The 20,500-nt window shown below is 44.6% G+C and overlaps 1 protein-coding gene across 2 annotated transcripts in view; it reads right to left on the bottom strand.

Moving 5' to 3' along the window:
• Positions 1 to 20,500, bottom strand: part of LOC132394520 (uncharacterized) — a 153,480-nt gene that overhangs the window by 64,419 nt on the left and 68,561 nt on the right. For both annotated transcript variants that reach the window (XM_059970788.1, XM_059970789.1), the window contains exons 8-11: positions 10,944 to 11,045; positions 10,125 to 10,229; positions 2,257 to 2,370; positions 403 to 477 (exon numbers count right to left, since the gene is read on the bottom strand). In XM_059970788.1, coding sequence (XP_059826771.1) covers positions 403 to 477; positions 2,257 to 2,370; positions 10,125 to 10,229; positions 10,944 to 11,045 — 396 coding nt within the window. The remainder of the gene's footprint in view (positions 1 to 402; positions 478 to 2,256; positions 2,371 to 10,124; positions 10,230 to 10,943; positions 11,046 to 20,500) is intronic.

Here is a 20,500-nt window from a genome sequence, read left to right as displayed (position 1 = left end):
TTGTTTGTCATCTATATCATCTATCTGGCTAGTTCTGACAAAGATAAACAGAGAAAGCAAGTTACCTAATGTTACTGAGTTCAATACCGAGTCCAGAAAGGAATGACGTGACCTGAGATTATGTTCAGAAACACAACCTGACTTTCCATAACGTTTCGATAATTGTCTGAAATTGTGTGTGGCCAGTTGTTCTGAACAGAGATTTAAACTAAAATGGACATTCAGATATTTTAAACCTCCAGCAGGTTTCCCAGTCCTCAGCTGTGGGGCCAAGGACTGTATGTGTTTGTGGTCCAGATGAAGCAGCTCACAATGTTCTAACAGAGACACTTCATTCTATCCCTCTGCTCAGTACCAAGTAGATCATTTCATGTAAATATAGAATTATGTTCGAGCACTTACCTGGAATCAAATTGCTGACAGAAATGCCAAGTAAGAACATCAGGTTAAAGAAACCAGTTAGGAAGATCACCGAATCTGAAAAAAAGAAATTAAAACCATTTGAAATTCTCGGAATCAGAATTCAGACTCAGGTTAATCATCACTGACGTACATCATGAAATTGGTTGTTTTGTGGCAACAGTACAGAGCAATAAATAAAATAGACTATAAATTACACTGAGATATATAGGTGTGAAAGAGAGAGCAAATATAATGAGGTCATCTTCATAGGCTCACAGACTGTTCAGAAATCTGATGAGAGGGGAAGAAGCTGTTCCTAAATCATTGAATGTGTGTCTTCAGGCTCCTATGCCTCCTCCCTGATGGTAGTAATCCCCCTGAGTTACAACCTACACAACTTATTCAAAACTTGCTTCAATGAAGTGCTGCAGTGAACAGAGATGAACCCGGGCTTGGTCAGGTTCATTGTGATATTCAGTGTCCTAACATGAGGCGATCAACCAGCTCAGAACTGGACCAGACATTCAAGCATTGGACTGAAGGAGGTTCAGAGAGCTCTCACACACTGGCAACAAGTGGAGAGACCAGGGAGGGACCAAAAGCATCTTCTGGTTCCCTCTGGAAGCACTACATTTGATAACTTACTGACCCACAGGCATCACATGTGGAAATGACAGGTACTCTGTAGTTTGTCCGTGGGTACATCCAGTGGATGGGATATCAGACCACTGTAAATCAGTTCTGCTGAATTATCCCAGTGACCTGGAGGACTGTAATTAAACATTTTGCCAGTGACTGAGTTCCATGTCTGACAGTACAGCCTGTTCTGATGCAGAGAATCACAACATCACTGTTTCCAGTTGTTCAATGGCATCGGACAGTGTTCTGGTTCAAATTGAAAACTGAACTCCACGAGGGTGCAGGCTGAACAGTCCACATGCTGGAACATTTTATGTAAACGTGTTGAAAGATTATCCTGAATATAAAAATAATGCCTTAGTCCCATCCTTCAGCTTTTGCAGCAACTTATCAGGATGCCATGATGGTTGTGATCGAGATCATACATCTGTCTCTGCTCCTTCAATCTGCCCACAGGATCAACGCTTCGAAATGTTACACATCACTCCAGTACTGAAAATTGTATCTGTCTCCAGATTCATCTGTCTCTATATTCTACCCCATCTCCTTGCCAAGCTTCACATCCACACATCCCCCTCACCCATACTCTCCTGTCATTTCTTGGCATCTTTGTATAAAGCAATCACATTTGCTGTTGTCCAATTTAATGGAAACTTTTCAGAACAGGGAGAACACTTAAAATGCTGCATGAAGTATGTCATTAGCTGCCTCTTTCAGACCCCAGGATGAGGTCCATCTGGATATCCAACTTGTCAGATGGCAGCTCCAACAACTGACTCAGTATTTCTTCCCTGGTGATTGTCATTTTCTCAGATTTGTTGCCCGACACTGGTTCTCATTCAGATTACAGCTCAATGCTCATCAATACTTTCAGAAACCGCTTTGACTTTCCAACTCACTTCCCCTTCCTCTCTGCAGTCTATAAACCTTTATATTTCTGTTGTAATCCCCTCCTTCTCAGCAAGCTTGATCTTTGTGCTTTCAGTAAATTGTTCTTTACCTCTGAATTTACCCCACTAAAGCTCACCCCCTTTCCTTAATACGTCAAGCTTTTCTCTGATACCCCACTGTCTGACCGAGCCTGGGGTCATCTGCCCTCATCTTGCTTTACTTGGCTTGGTGACAGACTTCATTTGGTCATTTGCCTGTGAAACAGCCGGGGGTGTTTACTGTACAAACATTGATTCTATTCTATTCTGGGAGAAAGTCAGTTACCTTCATCAGAATCAGTCTTCCAGATGAAGCACAACACTGTCACCACATTTATGAATGGCAACATCAGGAAGATCAAACCGAAGGCAACAATGGAAGTATCCTTGCTGGAATAACCTGCAAGTGAAAATAAATTCAAATAAGAAAACATGTAACAATTCACCAGAGAAATGACCGTAACAGCTGCACAATGTTGCAAACAACCAAACTGTTCCACTTTCACCCTGCGGGGACGGGCATGTGCCAACCTCTGCCCAGTCTTATCGACTGCATGTCCTGTACGGTGGGAAACCTGGAACAGACAATTCATGACCCTGATCAGTTGTCCTCAGAGGTCTCCAGTCCAATCTTTCCAGGTCACCTCCTGCCAATATTCTGCACCAGCTGCTCCTTCTCGTGTTGCAATGGCCACTCCTCTGGGAGTGCACTACACTGACCCACATGATCCAGGGTTTGATTTTCCCAACTTCCACAACAATTGGTTATGGAGTTACCCCACAATTTCACTGGAAAGTCACTGAAACTCTCAACCTCTGACTCGATTCCACATTTTGTCACTAAAGTTCTCCCACTCATTTAGCCAGAGGAGCTCAGGCTGATATCCACAATCTGGTCAGGGGCACATTCGAGGAGAGAAAGTCTCCTTGTGAAGGGCAGGTTGATGCCCAGACAGCTGACTGACACCTGCACATCAGACTGATTGTCACCAGCGACTTTATTTCAGATATCAGGGTCTGATGTTGCATCGTGCCAGGAACAGGAGTGTGTCTGACAGCTCTTCACATTCTTCATATTGTTTCAATGACGTCACACAGGAACTGAAAAATTCAGCCAACTCCTGTGAGCGGGGGCAGAGTGAACTTCTCCACGTGAGAAACAGAACCTGTAATCTCACAGCATCTTTTACCAGTCTCTGGTCCAGACAGTGAAGTACTTTAAGTGCAGTCACTGTTGGAGGGAATGAGAACTCAGTTTGTACTGAGTAAGGCTGAACAAACAGTCATGAAAAAGCTGGCTTTGTGATGTTGGTTAACAGAATTATTTTTCCAATACTGGGGAGAAATTCTTTGCTCTTTTGGAAATATCGCTGAAGGATCATTTACACCTTCCCGAAGAAGGCAGATGGGACTCTGGCTTAATGTCTCATCCAAAAGTGGAGATCTCTCAACGTACAACACTTCCTCCACACTGGTTGTGAGAATGTGGGTGATGCTGGTAAAGTCACAGATATTCCCTGTCCATTTACCCTGACAGGGGGATGGTGAGCCTCCCACTGGAACCTCTGTTGTTCTCATGGTGATGCTGGGTGTTGGTCTGTTGTTTAAGAGGGGCAGCAAGGACAAGCCCGGGAACTACAGCCTGGTCAGCCTGACATCAGTGGTGGGGAAGTTACTGGAGGGAATTCTGAGCAATAGGATCCACCAGGATTTCATTAGACAAAATCTGATTAGGAGGAGACATCATAGCTTTATGTACAGGAAGTTGATGAATCGTTCAAAGTTTTTTTGAAGAGATAACTAAAAGGGTAGATAGGACAATGAATGTTATCTATTTTGACATGATCCTGACATGAATCCAGGGGCTTCCAGGGGGATTCAAAATTGGCTCCGAGTTAGAAAATTGTTTTCCATTATAGAAGCTGGTGACTCGTGGTGTGATGCAGGTATCAGTGTAGGGACTCTTGTTATTTGATATTTTTATCAGTGATTTGGATGCAAAAACACAAGGATTGATCAATAAGTTTGCATATTACACAAAATTAGGTATTGTCGTTGGTAGTGAGGGCGGTTATTGTGGGTTGCAGGGGGACTTTTGACCATTTAGGGAAGAGGGCTGAGGAGTGTCAAATGGATTTCAAATCTAATAGAACCTTCTCCCAATCAAGAGAACTTGAGAAAATTAATATTGATTATGAATTATATCTGTAGTTTGTTCTTTTAGACCCCAGGATGAAGTCCATCTTGACCTGGGTCTTGGCAGATGGAAGCTCTGACAATGTGCTCAGTACCTCTTCCCTGGTGATGGTAATGTACCCAGTTTACTGCCCCACATGGTTCTCCCTCAGACAATGGCTCAATATTAAAATGCTGATCTGTTCTTTCAGACCCCTCTGACTTTACATTTCACTCCCTGTCTCTCTCAGTCTACAAGTTTCTGTATTTCTGCATCCCTTTCCTCCCGTCCACCTGAGACAACCTGATCGTCATTACTTTGTGCTTTGAGCTGTCTTGTTCCTTATCTTGAATTTACCCCCAATAAAGCTCTCTATCACTCCCTGATCCATTAAACTCTTCGTTAATACACAACTCCCTGACCAAACCTGGGGTCATCTGCCCTTTTCCTGATTCCTGTCTCTCGGTGACAGACTTCATTTGGTAATTAGTCTGTGAATCAGCAGAGAACATTTACACTACAAACACCAGTAGCTACTGGTACTGTTCTTGGATAACTATAGTCTGTGTGGTTCAGTTATTCTCAAAGTGAACTTAGCCAGGACTTGCAAAAGTTAGGCCATGAGGAAGGAATGTTAATATTTTGAACTTTGAATGGTTTATAACTTGAGGAGGAAGAGGGAGAAGGTGGGTTTCCCTTGCATTAATTCATTGGAAGGTTGAAAACAAAAATCAGAATCAGGTTTATTATCACCGACATGTGACGTGAAATTTGTTAACTTAGCAGCAGCAGTTCAATGCAATACATAAAATAGAAGAAAAATAAATAAATAAATCTTATTCAGTATACTTTATACAGTATACATATATTGAATAGATTAAAAGTTGTTCCAAAAAAACCAGAAATACTATAAATTAAAAATAAAGTGAGGTAGTGTCCAAGGGTTCAATGTCCATTTAGGAATCGGATGACAGAGGGGAAGAAGCTGTTCCTGAATTGCTGAGTGTGTGCCTTCAGGTTTCTGTACCTCCTACCTGATGGTAACAGTGAGAAAAGGGCATGTCCTGGGTGCTGGGCGTCAATAATAATGGACGCTGCCTTTCTGAGACACCGCACCCTGAAGATGTCCTGGGTACTTTGTAGGCTAGTACCCAAGATGGAGCTGACTAAATTTACAACCCTTTGCAGCTTCTTTTGGTCCTGTGCAGTAGCTCCTCCATACCAGACAGTGACACAGTCTGTCAGAATGTTCTCCACAGTACTTCTATAGAAGTTTTTGAGTGTATTTGTTCACATATCAAATCTCTTCAAACTCCTAATGAAGTATCGCCACTGTCTTGCCTTCTTTATAACTGCATTAGCATGTTGGGACCAGGTTAGATCCTCAGAGATCCAGGAACTTGAAGCTGCTCACTCTCTCCACTTCTGATCCCTCTATGAGGATTGGTATGTGTTCCTTTATCTTACCCTTCCTGAAGTCTACAATCAGCTTTTTCATCTTACTGACGTTGAGTGCCAGGTTGTTGCTGTGGAACCACTCCACTAGTTGGCATATCTCACTCATGTACTCCCTCTCATCGCCACTTGAGATTCTACCAACAATGGTTGTATCATTTGTAAATTTATAGATATTTGAGCTATGCCTAGCCACACAGTCATGGGTATATAGAGAGTAGAGCAGTGGGCTAAGCACACACCCCTGAGGTGCACCAGTGTTGATCGTTAGGGCAGAGGATATGTTATTACCAATCCGTACAGATTGTGGTCTTCCGGTTAGGAAGTCGAGGATCCAACTGCAGACGGGGGTACAGAAGCCCAGGTACTGCATCTTCTCAATCAGGAATGTGGGAATGATGGTATTAAATACTGAGTTTTAGTCGATGAACAGCATCCTGACATAGGTGTTTCTGTTGTCCAGGTGGTCTAAAGCCGTGTGGAGAGCCTTTGAGATTGCATCTGCCATTGACCAAATTGCAACAGGTCCAGGTCCTTGCTGAGGCAGGAGTTCAGTCTCGTTATGACCAACCTCTTAAAGCATTTCATCACTGTTGATGTGAGTGCTACCGGGTTAGTCATTAAGGCAGCTCACATTATTCTTCTAAGGCTCTGGTATAATTGTTGCCTTTTTGAAGCAAATGGGAACTTCTGCCTGTAGCAGTGAGAGATTGAAAATGTCCTTGAATACTCACACCAGTTGGTTGGCACAGGTTTACAGAGCCTTACCAGGTATTCCATTGGGACCTTCCAACTTGCGAGGGTTCACTCTCTTTAAAGACAGCCTAACGTCAGCCTCTGAGACAGAGAGCACGGGGTCACCAGGTGCAGCAGGAATCTTCACAGCTGTAGTTGTGTTCTCCCTTTCAAAGCAGGCATAGAAGACATTCAGTTCATCTGGTAGTGAAGCATCGCTGCCATTCATGCTATTGGGTTTCACTTTGCAGGAAGTAATGTCTTTCAAACCCTGCTAGTGTTGTCGTGCATCCAATGTTGCCTCCAAACTCCTCTGAAATTGTCTCTTTACTCTTGAAATAACCCTCCGCAAGTTCCCACACCCCACACTTGCTGTTTCTACCTCCTACCCAAGATCCACAAACCAGCCTGTCCAGGTAGACCCATTGTCTCAGTTTGCTCCTGCCCCACTTAACTCATTTCCGCATAACTCAATACTGTTTTATTCCCCCTTGTTCAATCCCTTCCCACCTATGTTCGTGACACTTCGCGTGCTCTGAATTTTTTCAATGATTTTAAGTTCCCTGGACCCCACCGCCTTATTTTCAACATGGACGTCCAGTCCCTAAATACCTCCATCGCCCACCAGGAAGGTCTCAAAGCTCTCCGCTTCTTCTTGGATTCCAGACCCAACCTTTGCTATATCGACAACTGCATTGGCTCTGTTTCCTGCACACATGCTGAGCTTGTTGACTTCATTAACTTTACCTCCATCTTTCACCCTGCCCTCAAATTTACCTGGTCCATTTACGACACCTCCCTCCCCTTTCTTGATCTTTCTGTCTCCATCTCTGGAGATAGCTCATCTACTGATGTCTACTATAAGCCTACAGACTCTCACAGCTACCTGGACTATTCCTCTTCCCACGCTGTCTCTTGCAAAAATGCTATCCCCTTCTCACAATTCCTCTGCCTCCGCTGCATCTGCTCTCAGGATGAAGCTTTTTATTCCAGGACAAAGGAGATGTCTTTCATTTTTAAAGTAAGGGGCTCCCCTTCCTCCACTATCATTTCTGCTCTCAAACGCATCTCTGCTCTCACCCCATCTTCCCACCACCCCACTCGGGATAGGGTTCCCCTTGTCCTCACCTACCACCCCAACAGCCTCTGGGTCCAACATATAATGCTCTGTAACTTCCGCCACCTCCAACGGGATCTCACCGCCAAGCACATCTTCCCCTCCCCCCCTCTTTCTGCAGGGATCGTTCCCTACGCGACTCCCGTGTCCATTTGGCCAATCTCCTTCCTGGTACTTATCCTTGTAAGCGGAACAAGTGCTACACCTGCCCTTACACTTCCTCCCTCACCACCATTCAGGGCCCCAGACAGTCCTTCCAGGTGAGGCGACACTTCACCTGTGAGTCAGCTGGTGTGGTATACTGTGTCCGGTGCTCCCGGTGTGGCCTTTTATATATTGGTGAGACCCGACGCAGACTGGGAGACTGATTCGCTGAACACCTGCGCTCTGCCCGCCAGAGAAAGTAGGATCTACCAGTGGCCACACATTTTAATTCCACATCCCATTCCCATTCTGATATGTCTATCCATGGCCTCCTCTACAGTCAAGATGAAGCCACACTCGGATTGGAGGAATAACACCTTATGTTCTGTCTGGGTAGCCTCCAACCTGATGACATGAACATCGATATCTCTAACTTCTGTTAATGCCCCTACCCCCCCTTCTACCCCATCTCTCTCTCTCTTTCTATTTCCTCCCATTTTTCTCTCTCTCTGTCCCTCTCACAATAACTCCTTTCCTGCTCTCCATCTTCCTCTGGTGCTCCCCTCCCACTTTCCTTCACCCGAGGCCTCCCGTCCCATGATCCTCTCCCTTCTCCAGCCTTGTAACAATCAACTTTCCATCTCTTAGCTTTACTCCGCCCCCTCCTGTCTTCTCCTATCATTTCGGATCTCCGCCTCCCCCGCCTACTTTCAAATCTCTTACTATCTTTTCTTTCAGTTTGTCCTGACGAAGGGTCTCGGACAGAAACATCGACAGTGCTTCTCCTATAGATGCTGCCTGGCCTGCTGTGCTCCACCAGCATTTCGTGTGTGTTGCTTGAATTTCCAGCATCTGCAGAATTCCTCGTTCCTCCGCAAATCATACCTGGTTTTCTGGTACAGGTCTGGATCAGCAGTCTGGAATGCCACAGATCTAGCCTTCAGCAGACGACGTACCTCCTGGTTCATCCATGGCTTTTGGTTTGAGAATGTGCAGTAAGTCTTTGTAGGCACACACTCATCCACACAGGGTTTGATGTAGTTGGTAACAACTGCAGCATACTCATCCAGGTTCAAAGATGAATCCCAGAATATAGTCCCGTCCACTGATTCAAGATAGTCCTGTAGGCATTCCTATGCTCCCCTTGTCCAAACCTTCTTGGTCCTCACCACTGGTGCTTCAGTCTTCAGTCTCTGCCTATACTCAGGGAGTAGAGGTACAGCCAGGTGATCAGACTTCCCGGAGTGAGGGCGTGGAATAGCACGGTAGGCATTTTTGATGGTGGTGTAACAGTGGTCCAGTGTGTTGTTTCCTCTGGTATTGCAAGTGATCTGTTGATGGTAATTGCTTAGTGATTTTTTTCAGACTGGCCTGGTTAAAATGTCCCGAAACAATGGTGAAGACATGAGGATGCGCTGTTTCGTGTATGTTGATCCCATTGCTCAGATCATCCAAAGCCTGATGGACATTGGCCTGAAGTGGAATGTATTTCACTACCAGAATGACCCCGGAGAACTCCCGTGGTTGGTCAAAAGGACGGCACTTAACTGCTAGATGTTCCAGATCTGGTGAGCAGAATTGGGACAGCACTGATATATTTGTGCACCAAGAGGAGTTGATCATGAGGCATACTCCACCACCTCTGCTTCTGAGAGACTCTATAGATCTATCCTGATGGTGTATAGTAAACCCGACAATCTGAATCACTGCATCCGGTACGGAAGGATTAACCAGGATTCCATGAAACAAAGGACACACGTGGTCCTAATGTCCCTCTGATTCAGCACCCTGGCTCTGAGCTCATCGATTTTGTTCACCAGAGACTGAGTGTTTGTCAGCAAGATAGTCGGTATTGGGAGCTTAAAACCCCGTTTCCTTAAACGCACTTTGTAACCCCGATCTACACCATGCTTCCTCCGTGGGCGCTTCCATCCACAATCAGCGTCGTTTCTGTCAGTTTTAAGCAGCAATAGTTAGTTTAAATGCATTAAGACATCTTTGTTGACTGTACTGACCTTGGAAGTAGTTGTGCTTTTTAGCTGTATCAGTCTGAAACAAGAATATTTAATCAAATATCTAAGCAAGATGATTAACAGCCTGAAGAAAAGGCCTTCCCACACCCAACTGTATCGAGGATGAGAAAGGCCCCAAACACTCACTCACTCACCTCACCATCATTGGGATCCTTTACACCAACCTGATATGATGCTGAAATTTGACAACACCATGATCAAACACCAGTGAGCTGAGACACATTCCTCTCCAGACTACTTTTTCTAAAGACCCTCTGGAGTCAGATCAGAGGCGACTCCAGAATCATTCCAGTGTGGTGACACTGTACATCAGAATTTCATAACTGAGAAAGATGTCAGACAATTTCATCCCACAGGTCACAGGAATTCAGAGGGTTCGGTGGGGTTGAGGATTATTCAGCTTTTTTTCTTTTCTTTTTATTAAAATGAGTCTGAAATTACATGGAGATGTGACTGGAGTTGATACACAAGTGTGAAAATACAATGACAAATACCTTTGTCCGAATCCTTTTTTATGATCAGGCACGTCATAATTAAAATGAACACAAGTGGCAGTATGATTGATAAGACGATAGTGACGATTCCCGTGGTGGAAAGGCCTGCAATTAAAAACAAATTCAAATGAGTAAACCTGTAACAATTCATCAGGTAAATGACCATAACAGCTGCCTACTGATGCAAAGAACCAAACTATTCCACTTATCTCCACAGGGCAGGAAATGTACCAGCCTCTGCCCAGACTTGCTAACTTTGTCTACATGACTGAACCAACTGACTCTGCATGGCCTCCGATGTGGGATAACAACACGCTGACCTGTTATTCCAGACCTGAATTATTCCCTGCAGTCTAATCTATCCTGGACACTTGCTGTCAATATTCTGCACTGGCTGCATCTTCTGGTGTTCCAATGGCCACACCTTGAGGAGTGCACGACACTGCAGCCAGACATCCCACATGGTCCACAGCATTTGGTTATGGAGTTGTCCCAATATTTCACTGGAAAGTCACTGAATCACCCAAGTTCCATCACTCAGTCCGGTTTACCTATGTGCCCTCCAGTGATTTCTCTGACCTGTATGTGTTCAACTGACCTGTGCTGTGTTTCTGGTGGTTCTGAGCTGTTGATGTTTGGCCATCACTGTCTGAACCTCCAGCAGGTTTCCCTGCACCCAGTTGTGGGGCTGAGGACTGCAGATGCTGGTGGTCCTGATAAAGCATCTTACAATGTACTGACTGAGATACTCAATGCATTCCAACCACCCTGCAGTGAACTGAGTTCATCACTTTCATACAGGTTCATTTGACCACATACCAGAACTTGTAGCGCTGACGATCCAGGCAACGATGAAACTATTGATGAGGACAACATCACAGACGGCTTTCAACTTCCACCAATTCCTGATCATCTGAGAACCTTTTCAAAAATAAAAAGAAATTTACAACATTTGATAACCACATAATATGAATGATTTAACACATGCATCAATGGACAAATGTCCCGGTAACAGAGCTTGACTCAGTTTGTTTCGATTGGTGATGATATTGCATGTCCTAAACATCAAGCAACCCAAGAAAGTCAAGTCACTTTTATTGTCATTTTAACCATAATTGGTGGTACAGCGCATAGTAAAAATGAGACAGCGTTTTTCAGGACCATGGTGTTACATGACACAGTACAAAAACTAGACTGAACTACGTAAAAAAAACAACACGGAGAAAGCTACACTAGACTACAGACCTACACAGGACTGCGTAAAGTGCACAAGAACAGTGCAGGCATTACAATAAATAATAAAAAAGACAATAGGACAGTAAGGTGTCAGTCCAGGCTCTGGGTATTGAGGAGTCTGATAGCTAGGGGGAAGAAACTGTTATATAGTCTGGTCGTGAGAGCCCGAATGCTTTAGAGCCTTTTCCCAGATGGCAGGAGGGAGAAGAGATTGTATGAGGGGTGCATGGGATCCTTCATAATGCTGTCTGCTTTGCGGATGCAGCGTGTAGTGTAAATGTCTGTGATGGCAGGAAGAGAGACCCCGCTGATCTTCTCAGCTGACCTCACTATCCGCTGCAGGGTCTTGCAATCTGAGATGGAGCAATTTCCAAACCAGGCAGTGATGCAGCTGCTCAGGATGCTCTAAATACAACCCCGACTTTCACGGTGTCAAGTTAGGAAAAGGGGAAGTACAACGAGATCTGGATGTCCTCGTTCATCAGTCACTGAAAGTAAGCATGCAGGTACAGCAGGCAGTGAAGAAAGCTAATGACATGTTGGCCTTCATAACAAGGGGAGATGAGTATAGGAGCAAAGAGATCCTTCTGCAATTGTAATAGGGCCCTGGTGAGACCCCACCTGGAGTAATGTGTTCAGTTTTGGTCTCCAAATTTGAGGAAGGACATTTTTGCTATTGAGGGAGTGTACTGTAGGTTCTCGAGGTTAATTCCCGGGATGGCGGGACTGTCATATGTTGAAAGATTCGAGCAAATGGGCTTGTATACACTGGAATTTAGAAGGATGAGTGGGGATCTGATTGAAACATTTAAGATTATTAAGGGATTGGACATGCTAGGCAGGAAACATGTTCCCAATGTTGGAGGAGTCCAGAACCAGAGGCCACAGTTTAAGAATAAGGGGTAGGCCATTTAGAACGGAGTTGAGGAAAAAGTTTTTCACCCGGAGAGTTGTGGATATGTGGAATGCTCTGCCCCAGAAGGCAGTGGAGGCCAATTCTCTGGATGCTTTCAAGAAAGAGTTAGATAGAGCTCTTAAAGATAGCAGAGTCAAGGGATATGGGGAAAAGGCAGGAACGGGGTACTGGTTGTGTATGATCAGCCATGATCACATTGAATGGCGGTGCTGGCTCAAAAGGCCAAATGGCCTACTCCTACACCTACTGTCTATTGACTCTCTGAATGAAGAAGTTTCCTCTTAACTTTCACCTTACACTTTCCACCTTTCACCTTTCCATTTAAAGATGGTGCTACCAAAGGCATGAGACAGCTCACTGCTACTTCGAAAGAAAAAGCATTCGATTAAAATCATTATTAATAACACTTTATTCTAAATAAATTGTGGTAAACTACCACCACAAGCAATGAAGAAGCGAGCGAAGGCAAAGTGAATTCGTGTGATGTGCCCTGCTGGTCCGCTGCAAAATCAACACACTTGGGGTTGGAGCCGTGCTGTTTGGAGTGAATGATTCAGAGGGGAGAAGACGGGACAGAGGAGTTCCAAAGCCCACCCAACCAACCGGGTATGAAGATGGATCACCCTGTGCACTGAGCCAAATTGGAGAGGTCGAAAACGGCTCCTTCGGCAGTGAAATCTGGGTCTGAACCGAATCACTGGGCAGTGTTTTCAAGGCTCCTAATCTGAGGTACAACCCACTGTTTGGAACATCTAAATGCCGGCCCATATAGACCAGAAAGGCAGGATGTCAAGATTCGGACGAGGTTGGATCACTCTGGGCACCGAGCTGATTTGGAGAGGTTGAGAACAGCTCTTTCGAAAGCTAAATCTCAGCCCGTAGTGATTTATGTATGAGGGCCTAGGTTCTGGTGCCAGGTTCTAACAACTTCAACCACTTTTTCAGATATATGGGGTTAGTGTTTGTGCTTCTTTGTTTCATGGCAGCCTGTTAGGAGACAAATCTCAAGGTTGTATAATGTATACATACTTTGATAATAAAATGTACTTTGAACTTTGAATTTAAACACCGTCTCAGATAGTTTGGGGGTTTCTCTCTCCATGACGCTAAGGCTGTGAGACTCCCCTGGTTGCTGTGCTTCGTGTCTGTGAACTTTGCAGCTGTTTACCCCGTTAAAATGATGAAGTGACTTTAGATGTAGGCTTTGGGCCTACTCCAGGCTGCTCCAGGGATTTGCATCTAAAGACTCTGTTTGGTTCGGAATGCTGTTGTTGTTGCTCGCTTCTCTTGTTTATATGATTTGTTTTGGTGTTTCTGTTTCTCATTCTCTCTGGACACTGGGGAGTTGGACTCATTTTCTTCAATTGGGTTCTTTCGGGTTCCTTGCTTTGTGACTGCCTGCAAGCAAATAAATCTCAACGTTGTACAATTTCGACATTCTTTGATAATAAATGCACTTTGAAGCTTAACCCATGACCTCTATTTGTCGATCCATCCAACCTCAGTGGAAAAATCCTGCTTGTATTTACCCTATCTATAGCCTTCATAATTTTGTATACCTCTGTCAAATATTACCCCCCCCCCCCACCCAGACTTCTACATTTGAAGGAATAAAGTCCTAACTTATTCAATCTTTCCTTATAACTCAGGTCCTCCAACATTCTTGCAAATTTCTCTGCACTCTTTCAACCTTATTTCCATCTTTCCTGTTGGTAGGTGACCAAAACTGCACACAGTACTCCAAACTGGGCCTCACCAATTTTATATACAACTTCAACGTAACATCCCACTCCTGTACTCAATATATTGATTTAAGAGGACCAATGTGCCGAAAGGTTTCTTTATGACCCTCTCTTACTGTGACACCTCTTTCAATAAATTATGGACCTGTATTCCCAGATCCCCTTGTTTTATCACACTCCTCAGTGCCCTACCATTCTCTGAGTAAGACCTGCCCTGGTTGGTCCTCCCAAAGTGCATCACCAAGCACTTGTCTACATTAAATTCCATCTGCCATTTCTCAGCCCATTTTTCCAGCTGGTCCAGATCACCCCACAAGCAATGACAGCCTTCCTCGCTGCCCACGACACCCCCACGGCTTGGTGTCAGCCGCAAATTTATTGATCCAGTGAATCACACTATCAACCAGATTGTTGACACAGATGACAAACAACAACAGACCCAGCACCGATCCCTGTGGAAATAAATTTTCAAAACAGATTATATTTCAAGAATCATAGCAAAACCTCCAGCTCCTGGCATTAATATAATGAAAAGTCCTCTTTCAAAATTATTTACATCTTTCTTGTAGGTAGGTGACCAAAACTACACACAGTACTCCAAATTAGACCTCACCAAAGCCTTAGACAACTTCAACCAAAGCATCTGATGTACTGAAAACATTGATTCATGACGGCCAATGTGCCAGAAGCTTTCTTTATGTCCCTACCTACTCATGACATCACTTTCAATGAATTATGGACCTGTATTCCCATTTCCCTTTGTTCTACCACACTCCTCAGTGCCCTCCCATGCACCCCTAATCCTGGTGTCATCTGCATATTTACTGATCCATTTAACCACATTATCATCCTGATCAGTGATATTGACGAGAAACAACGGACCCAGTGTTGATCCTGTGACACTCCACTAGTCTCAGGCCTCCAGTCAGAGAGGCAACCACTGTCTGGCTTCTCCCACAAAGCCAATGTCTAATCAATTTACTATCTCATCCTGAAAGCCAAGTGTCTGAACCTTTCTGACCAACCTCCCATGTGGGACCATGTCAAATGTCTTGCTAAAGTCCATGTAGACAACATCCACTGCCTTGCCTTCATCAATTCTCCCGGTAACTTCCTCAAAAAACTCCAAAATATTGGTTAGACACGAACTATCACGCACAAAGCCAAGCTGACTATCCCCAATGAAAAAGCATCTTCTGATCAGAGAAATTCAGTGAAAAGTTTGCAAAGATTGTCGTTGATGAAAATCTAACACCAGAACAAGTTTACAATGTTGATTGTTTTGTACCTTAAATAAAACCTAAATAAAATACAAATGCAATGTGCTGTAATTTTTTTATGAAAACACGACGTTGTAGCTGGAGACTGAAATCCTGCCGTTGTTTGTAATTCAGCAGCTGATTCAGCTATTTTCTGATGCTGCTGGGCTGCTTTTGTTACCCTGCACACATTATATTTTCATTATATTAGTGCTGTGTAATAATTTGCACTGTGACGTACAGATGTGTGATGAACAAGTGTAAGACAAAGTCTGCTTACCGATAGCACATAAATTCAGCTTCGGAAATGATGGCGATACTAAACTGTCTCATTATATATTCCAAAATCTAAAACACTTCTGGCCCCGAGCATTTCAGAGAAGGTTTACTCAACCTGTATATCGTGTTTGAGGCAGGAACATCAATAACACTTAAAAGGTCCCGGACCAGTCAGGTGTGGGGCCTTTAAGGCTCATCGTCATGTCTGAAAGTGATGCCGGAGAGGGGAATCCAAGCCAGGCTGAAACACAGGGGGGTGAGGCCTCCTCTACCCGGCATCCTGTGGCAAATGTGCCGTCACTGGAGAACAAAATCACGGATCAGAGGGCAAGACTGCTGCATCAGAGGCAGCTGAGAGTCTGCTCAATTGTATGCTTTATGGAAACGTGGCTTTCTCCAGACATGCCGGATGCAGCAGACAGACCAGAGGGATTCACGATTCACAGAATGGACCGAACTGCTGACTCGGGGAAGGCAAAAGGAGAAGGTGTGTGTTTTATGGTTAACTCTCTGACGTGAGTGGTTTGAGTGGTGGGTGATCTGGGAAGGGTCCAATGTAGCTGGAAGGTGGGATTTCATACGATCCATTACCAGCTGCTCAAAGCACTTCATGATTGTTGAGGTCAGTGCCACTGAGTGGTAATCAATTCGGCCAATTACTGTCTCTCTCGGACACTGAAACGATGGTGGCTGCCTGGAAACCTGCAGGGACAGTGAACTGTTTCAGAGAGATGGTAAATAAGTCTGTAAAGACCTGTGTTAGCTGGGTTGGACAATCCCTCTACATCCCACCAGGTCTGTTGTCTGGCCCTGCACCTTTGCATGGGTCATGAGAAACCACATTTGGTCAGATTACAGATTGATGAGCATCTGCAACCAGTCTGAGTTGGCATCGGGGACCAGGGTCGACCACGGGAAGAGTGAGGCCACGCTCTTCAGCATGGTTGTTATTCTGGGTGGGGGTCTGTGACTCGTGGTGTTTTGTAGGTATCTGTGCTGGGACCTCTGTTGTTTGTAATGCAGAAGTGACTTGGATGGAAATTTAGATGGAAACTTTTCTGATGACAAAAAAGAATATTGACAGAGTTGCAGACATTGTACAGATATTGTGTGTAGTTTTGTTTGCCCAGTTGTAGGAAGGATGTGGTTGTTATTCTGGGTGGAGGTCTGTGACTAAAGGCTGTAGCTTGAAGGTCATGGGTAAAGTTTAAAGGCGATGTGCAGGGCAAATTATTTTTCAGAGTGCCAAGTGTCTGGAGTGGGCTGCCAGGGGTGGGGAAGGCATTTAAAAGGCATTCAGACAGGCAGAAGAATCTGCAGGGGATGGAGGGATATGGATCGTGTTCAGGCAGAAGAATCTGCAGGGGATGGAGGGATATTGATCGTGTTCAGACAGAAGAATCTGCAGGGGATGGAGGGATATGGATCGTGTTCAGGCAGAAGAATCTGCAGGGGATGGAGGGATATTGATCGTGTTCAGACAGAAGAATCTGCAGGGGATGGAGGGATATGGATCGTGTTCAGGCAGAAGAATCTGCAGGGGATGGAGGGATATGGATCGTGTTCAGACAGAAGAATCTGCAGGGGATGGAGGGATATGGATCGTGTTCAGGCAGAAGAATCTGCAGGGGATGGAGGGATATGGATCGTGTTCAGGCAGAAGAATCTGCAGGGGATGGAGGGATATGGATCGTGTTCAGACAGAAGAATCTGCAGGGGATGGAGGGATATGGATCGTGTTCAGGCAGAAGGGATGAGTTTGATTTGGTATCATGTTCAGCGCAGACACTCTGCCTCAGGGCCGGTTCCTGTGCTGTACTGTTCTACGTGAAAATCCTGAGGGTCTTGACAGAGTGTCAATTGTTCAAAGTTCAAATTGAATTTTATTATCAAAGTACATAAATATCACCATATACAACCCTGAGATTCACTTTCTTGTGTGCTGCCCTGCAAATCTCTAGAATAGTAACAATAACAGGATCAATGAAAGATCAACCAGAGTGCAGAAGACAACAACTGCACAAATGCAAATAAATAACAAGTACATGAGATAATGAGACGGAGTCCTTGAAAGTGAGATCATTGGTTGTGGAACATTTCAAGGATGGGACAAGTGAAGTTGAGTATAGTTATCCTCTTTTGTTCAAGAGCCTGATGGTTGAGGGGTAGTAACTGTTCTTGAACCTGGTGGTGCGAGTCCTGAGGCTCTTGTACCTGATGGCCACAGTCAGAAGAGAGCATGACCTGGTTGGTGGGAATCCCTGATGATGGGTGCTGCTTTCCTACGACAGTGTTTCATGTCGATGTGCTCAATGGTTCAGAGGGCTTGTCCCGTGACGTACTGGGATGAATCTGTAATTTTGTGTCAAGTTTTCCATTCAAAGTCATTGGTATTTCCATACCAGGCTATGATGCAGCCAGTCAATATACTCTCCACTACACATCTATAGAAATGCAGAAGTTAGAAATAGAAGCTTGTCAAAGTTTTAGATGTCGTGCCGAATCTCTGCTAACTGCTAAGGAAATGGTGCAGGCACTGCCATGGTTTCTTCAGAATTGCATTTCCATGCTGGTCCCAGGACAGGTCCTCTGAAATAGCAGCACCCAGGAATTTGAAACTGCTGACCATCTCCACCTCTGATCCTCTGATGAGGACTGGCTCATGGACCTCTGGTTTCCTTCTCCTGAAGTCTGTAATCAACTCCTTGGTCTTTCTGACATTGAGTGAGAGGTTGTTGTTGTGACACCACTCAGACAGATATTCAATCTCCCTCCTGTATGCTGATTCATTAACACTTTGATTTGGCCTGTGACAGTGGTGTTGTCAGCAAACCTGAATGTGGCATTGGAACTGTGCTCAGCCACACAGTCATAAGTGTAAAGCAAGTAGAGCAGGGTCTAAGGTCACAGCCCTGTGGTCACCTGTGCTGATGGAGATCGTGGAGGAGATGTTGTTGCCAATCCGAACTGACTGGGGTTTACAAGTGAGGAAATTCAGGATGCAATTGCACAGGGAGATATTGAGGCCAAGGCCTTGTAGCTTGTTGACTAGATTTGAGGGGACGATGGTATTGAATTCAGAGCTGTAGTTAATAACGAACGTCCTGATGAATGCGACTTTGCTGTCCCGATGTTCCAGGATTAAGTGAAGAGCCAATGAGATGGCATCTACTGTAGACCTGTTGCTCCGGATGCAAATTGGAGTGGATCCAAGTCACCTCTCAGGCAGGAGCTGATATGTTTCATCATCAACCTGTCAAAACACGTCATCACTGTCGATGTACCTCAGTGCAACTGGGCGATAGTCATTGAAGCAGGTCACCATGCTCTTCCTGAACACCAACATGAATGAAGCCTGCTTGATGCAGGTGGTACCACACTCTGCCGAAGCAAGAGGTTAAAGATCTCAGTGAACACACCAGACAGTTGATCAGCATTTTAGTACGTGGCCAGTTACCTAGTCCAGTCCAGATGCTTTCCTGGGATTCACCCCCCTGAAGACAACCCACACTTCAGATCATCGGATCATCAGGGGATTTGGGAGTTTGCGATGGTTCCTCCATGTTCTGATAGTCAACGTGAGCAGAGGAAACATTGAGCTCATCTGGAAGTGAAGCTCTGCTGTCTCCCATGTCACTTGATTTAACTTTATAAGAGGTGATAGCATTCAAACCCTGTCACAGCTGTCGAGGATCCCATCGTTGATTCAAATTTTGTTTGGAACTTCACATCAGTGTCTTCAGATCTTCTACCTCCTCCTTGATCTGAGCAATGAGAAGATGGCATATCCTGGGTGATGTGGGCCTTAATGGTCGATGCTGTCTTTTTGAGGCATCGCCTTCAAAATAATGTCCTGGATGCTGGTGACGCTGGTGCCCATGATGGAGCTGACAGAGTTTACAACTTTCTGCAGCTTATTCCGATCCTGTACAGTGACTCCTCACAACAGACGGTGATGCAACCAGTTAGAAAGCTCTTCACAGTGCATCTGTAGAAAGTTGTGAGTGTCTTTGGTGACATCCCAGTTGTCCTCAAGTTCCTCAGGAAATATAGCTGCTGTCGTGCCGCTGCCACTGTAATTGTATCAAGATGTTGGGCCAGGATAAATCCTCAGAGATGTTGACACCCAGCAACTTGAAACTGCTCCCCCTCAGCAAGCTGTTTACTGTTTACCTGTGCTGCACACTACCTGCACTCTGAATTATGTTTTATTATTGTATTTGTGGTAATATTTTGTTTTCACTGCTGTGAGTGATCTGTGTTTTGTGGGTGCACTGTGGTCTGGAGGAATATTTGTTTCATTTGGTTGTATTATGTACAGTTAAATGACAATAAACTTGAACTTGAACGTGTCCTATTTAACTGAAGATAATTTTAACTCTTGTGTAGTCAGTTCACTCTCCAATAAATGTGACATTGAGCCAGTTGCTAATGATGCCCAGTGAACCCAGCTCCCTCTGCATCTGCAGCCTCTCTCCATTTCAAAAATACACTCCTTCGTTTTCCCTGATGAAATGAACAATTCCACATTCTGCCACCTTACACTCCATTTGTCAGATGAATTGCCCATTCTCATCACTTTGGACCCTCAATATGTCCTCATCACAATTTACTTTCCTCCTCATGTTGGAGTCAAGTGTAACCACCATAACATTGATAACTTCATCTCCCGCAGCAGGAACATTACAGAAAATTATGAATATCTCTGTTCCCAGAACCAAACACAGTGACATCCACTTTTACATGCTGACAACCAGAAAAGACCCATTTATGCCGACTGTCTTCTGCACAATAACCTTTGATATGACACCATATCATTGGAAATCTAAACACAGCAGATCTACCTTTATGTAATCACTGTAAAAAGAGGCCTATGAATAAATCAAACATTATATCCCTCTCACAAAACCATTTTGATCTTTACTGATTCAAGGATGTTTGTTT

The sequence above is a fragment of the Hypanus sabinus genome, chromosome 5, assembly GCF_030144855.1.
Source record: "Hypanus sabinus isolate sHypSab1 chromosome 5, sHypSab1.hap1, whole genome shotgun sequence".
Classification (NCBI taxonomy): domain Eukaryota; kingdom Metazoa; phylum Chordata; class Chondrichthyes; order Myliobatiformes; family Dasyatidae; genus Hypanus; species Hypanus sabinus.
The sequence above is the reverse complement of the archived record's forward strand: the minus strand, read 5'-3'. Positions and strand labels throughout refer to the sequence as shown.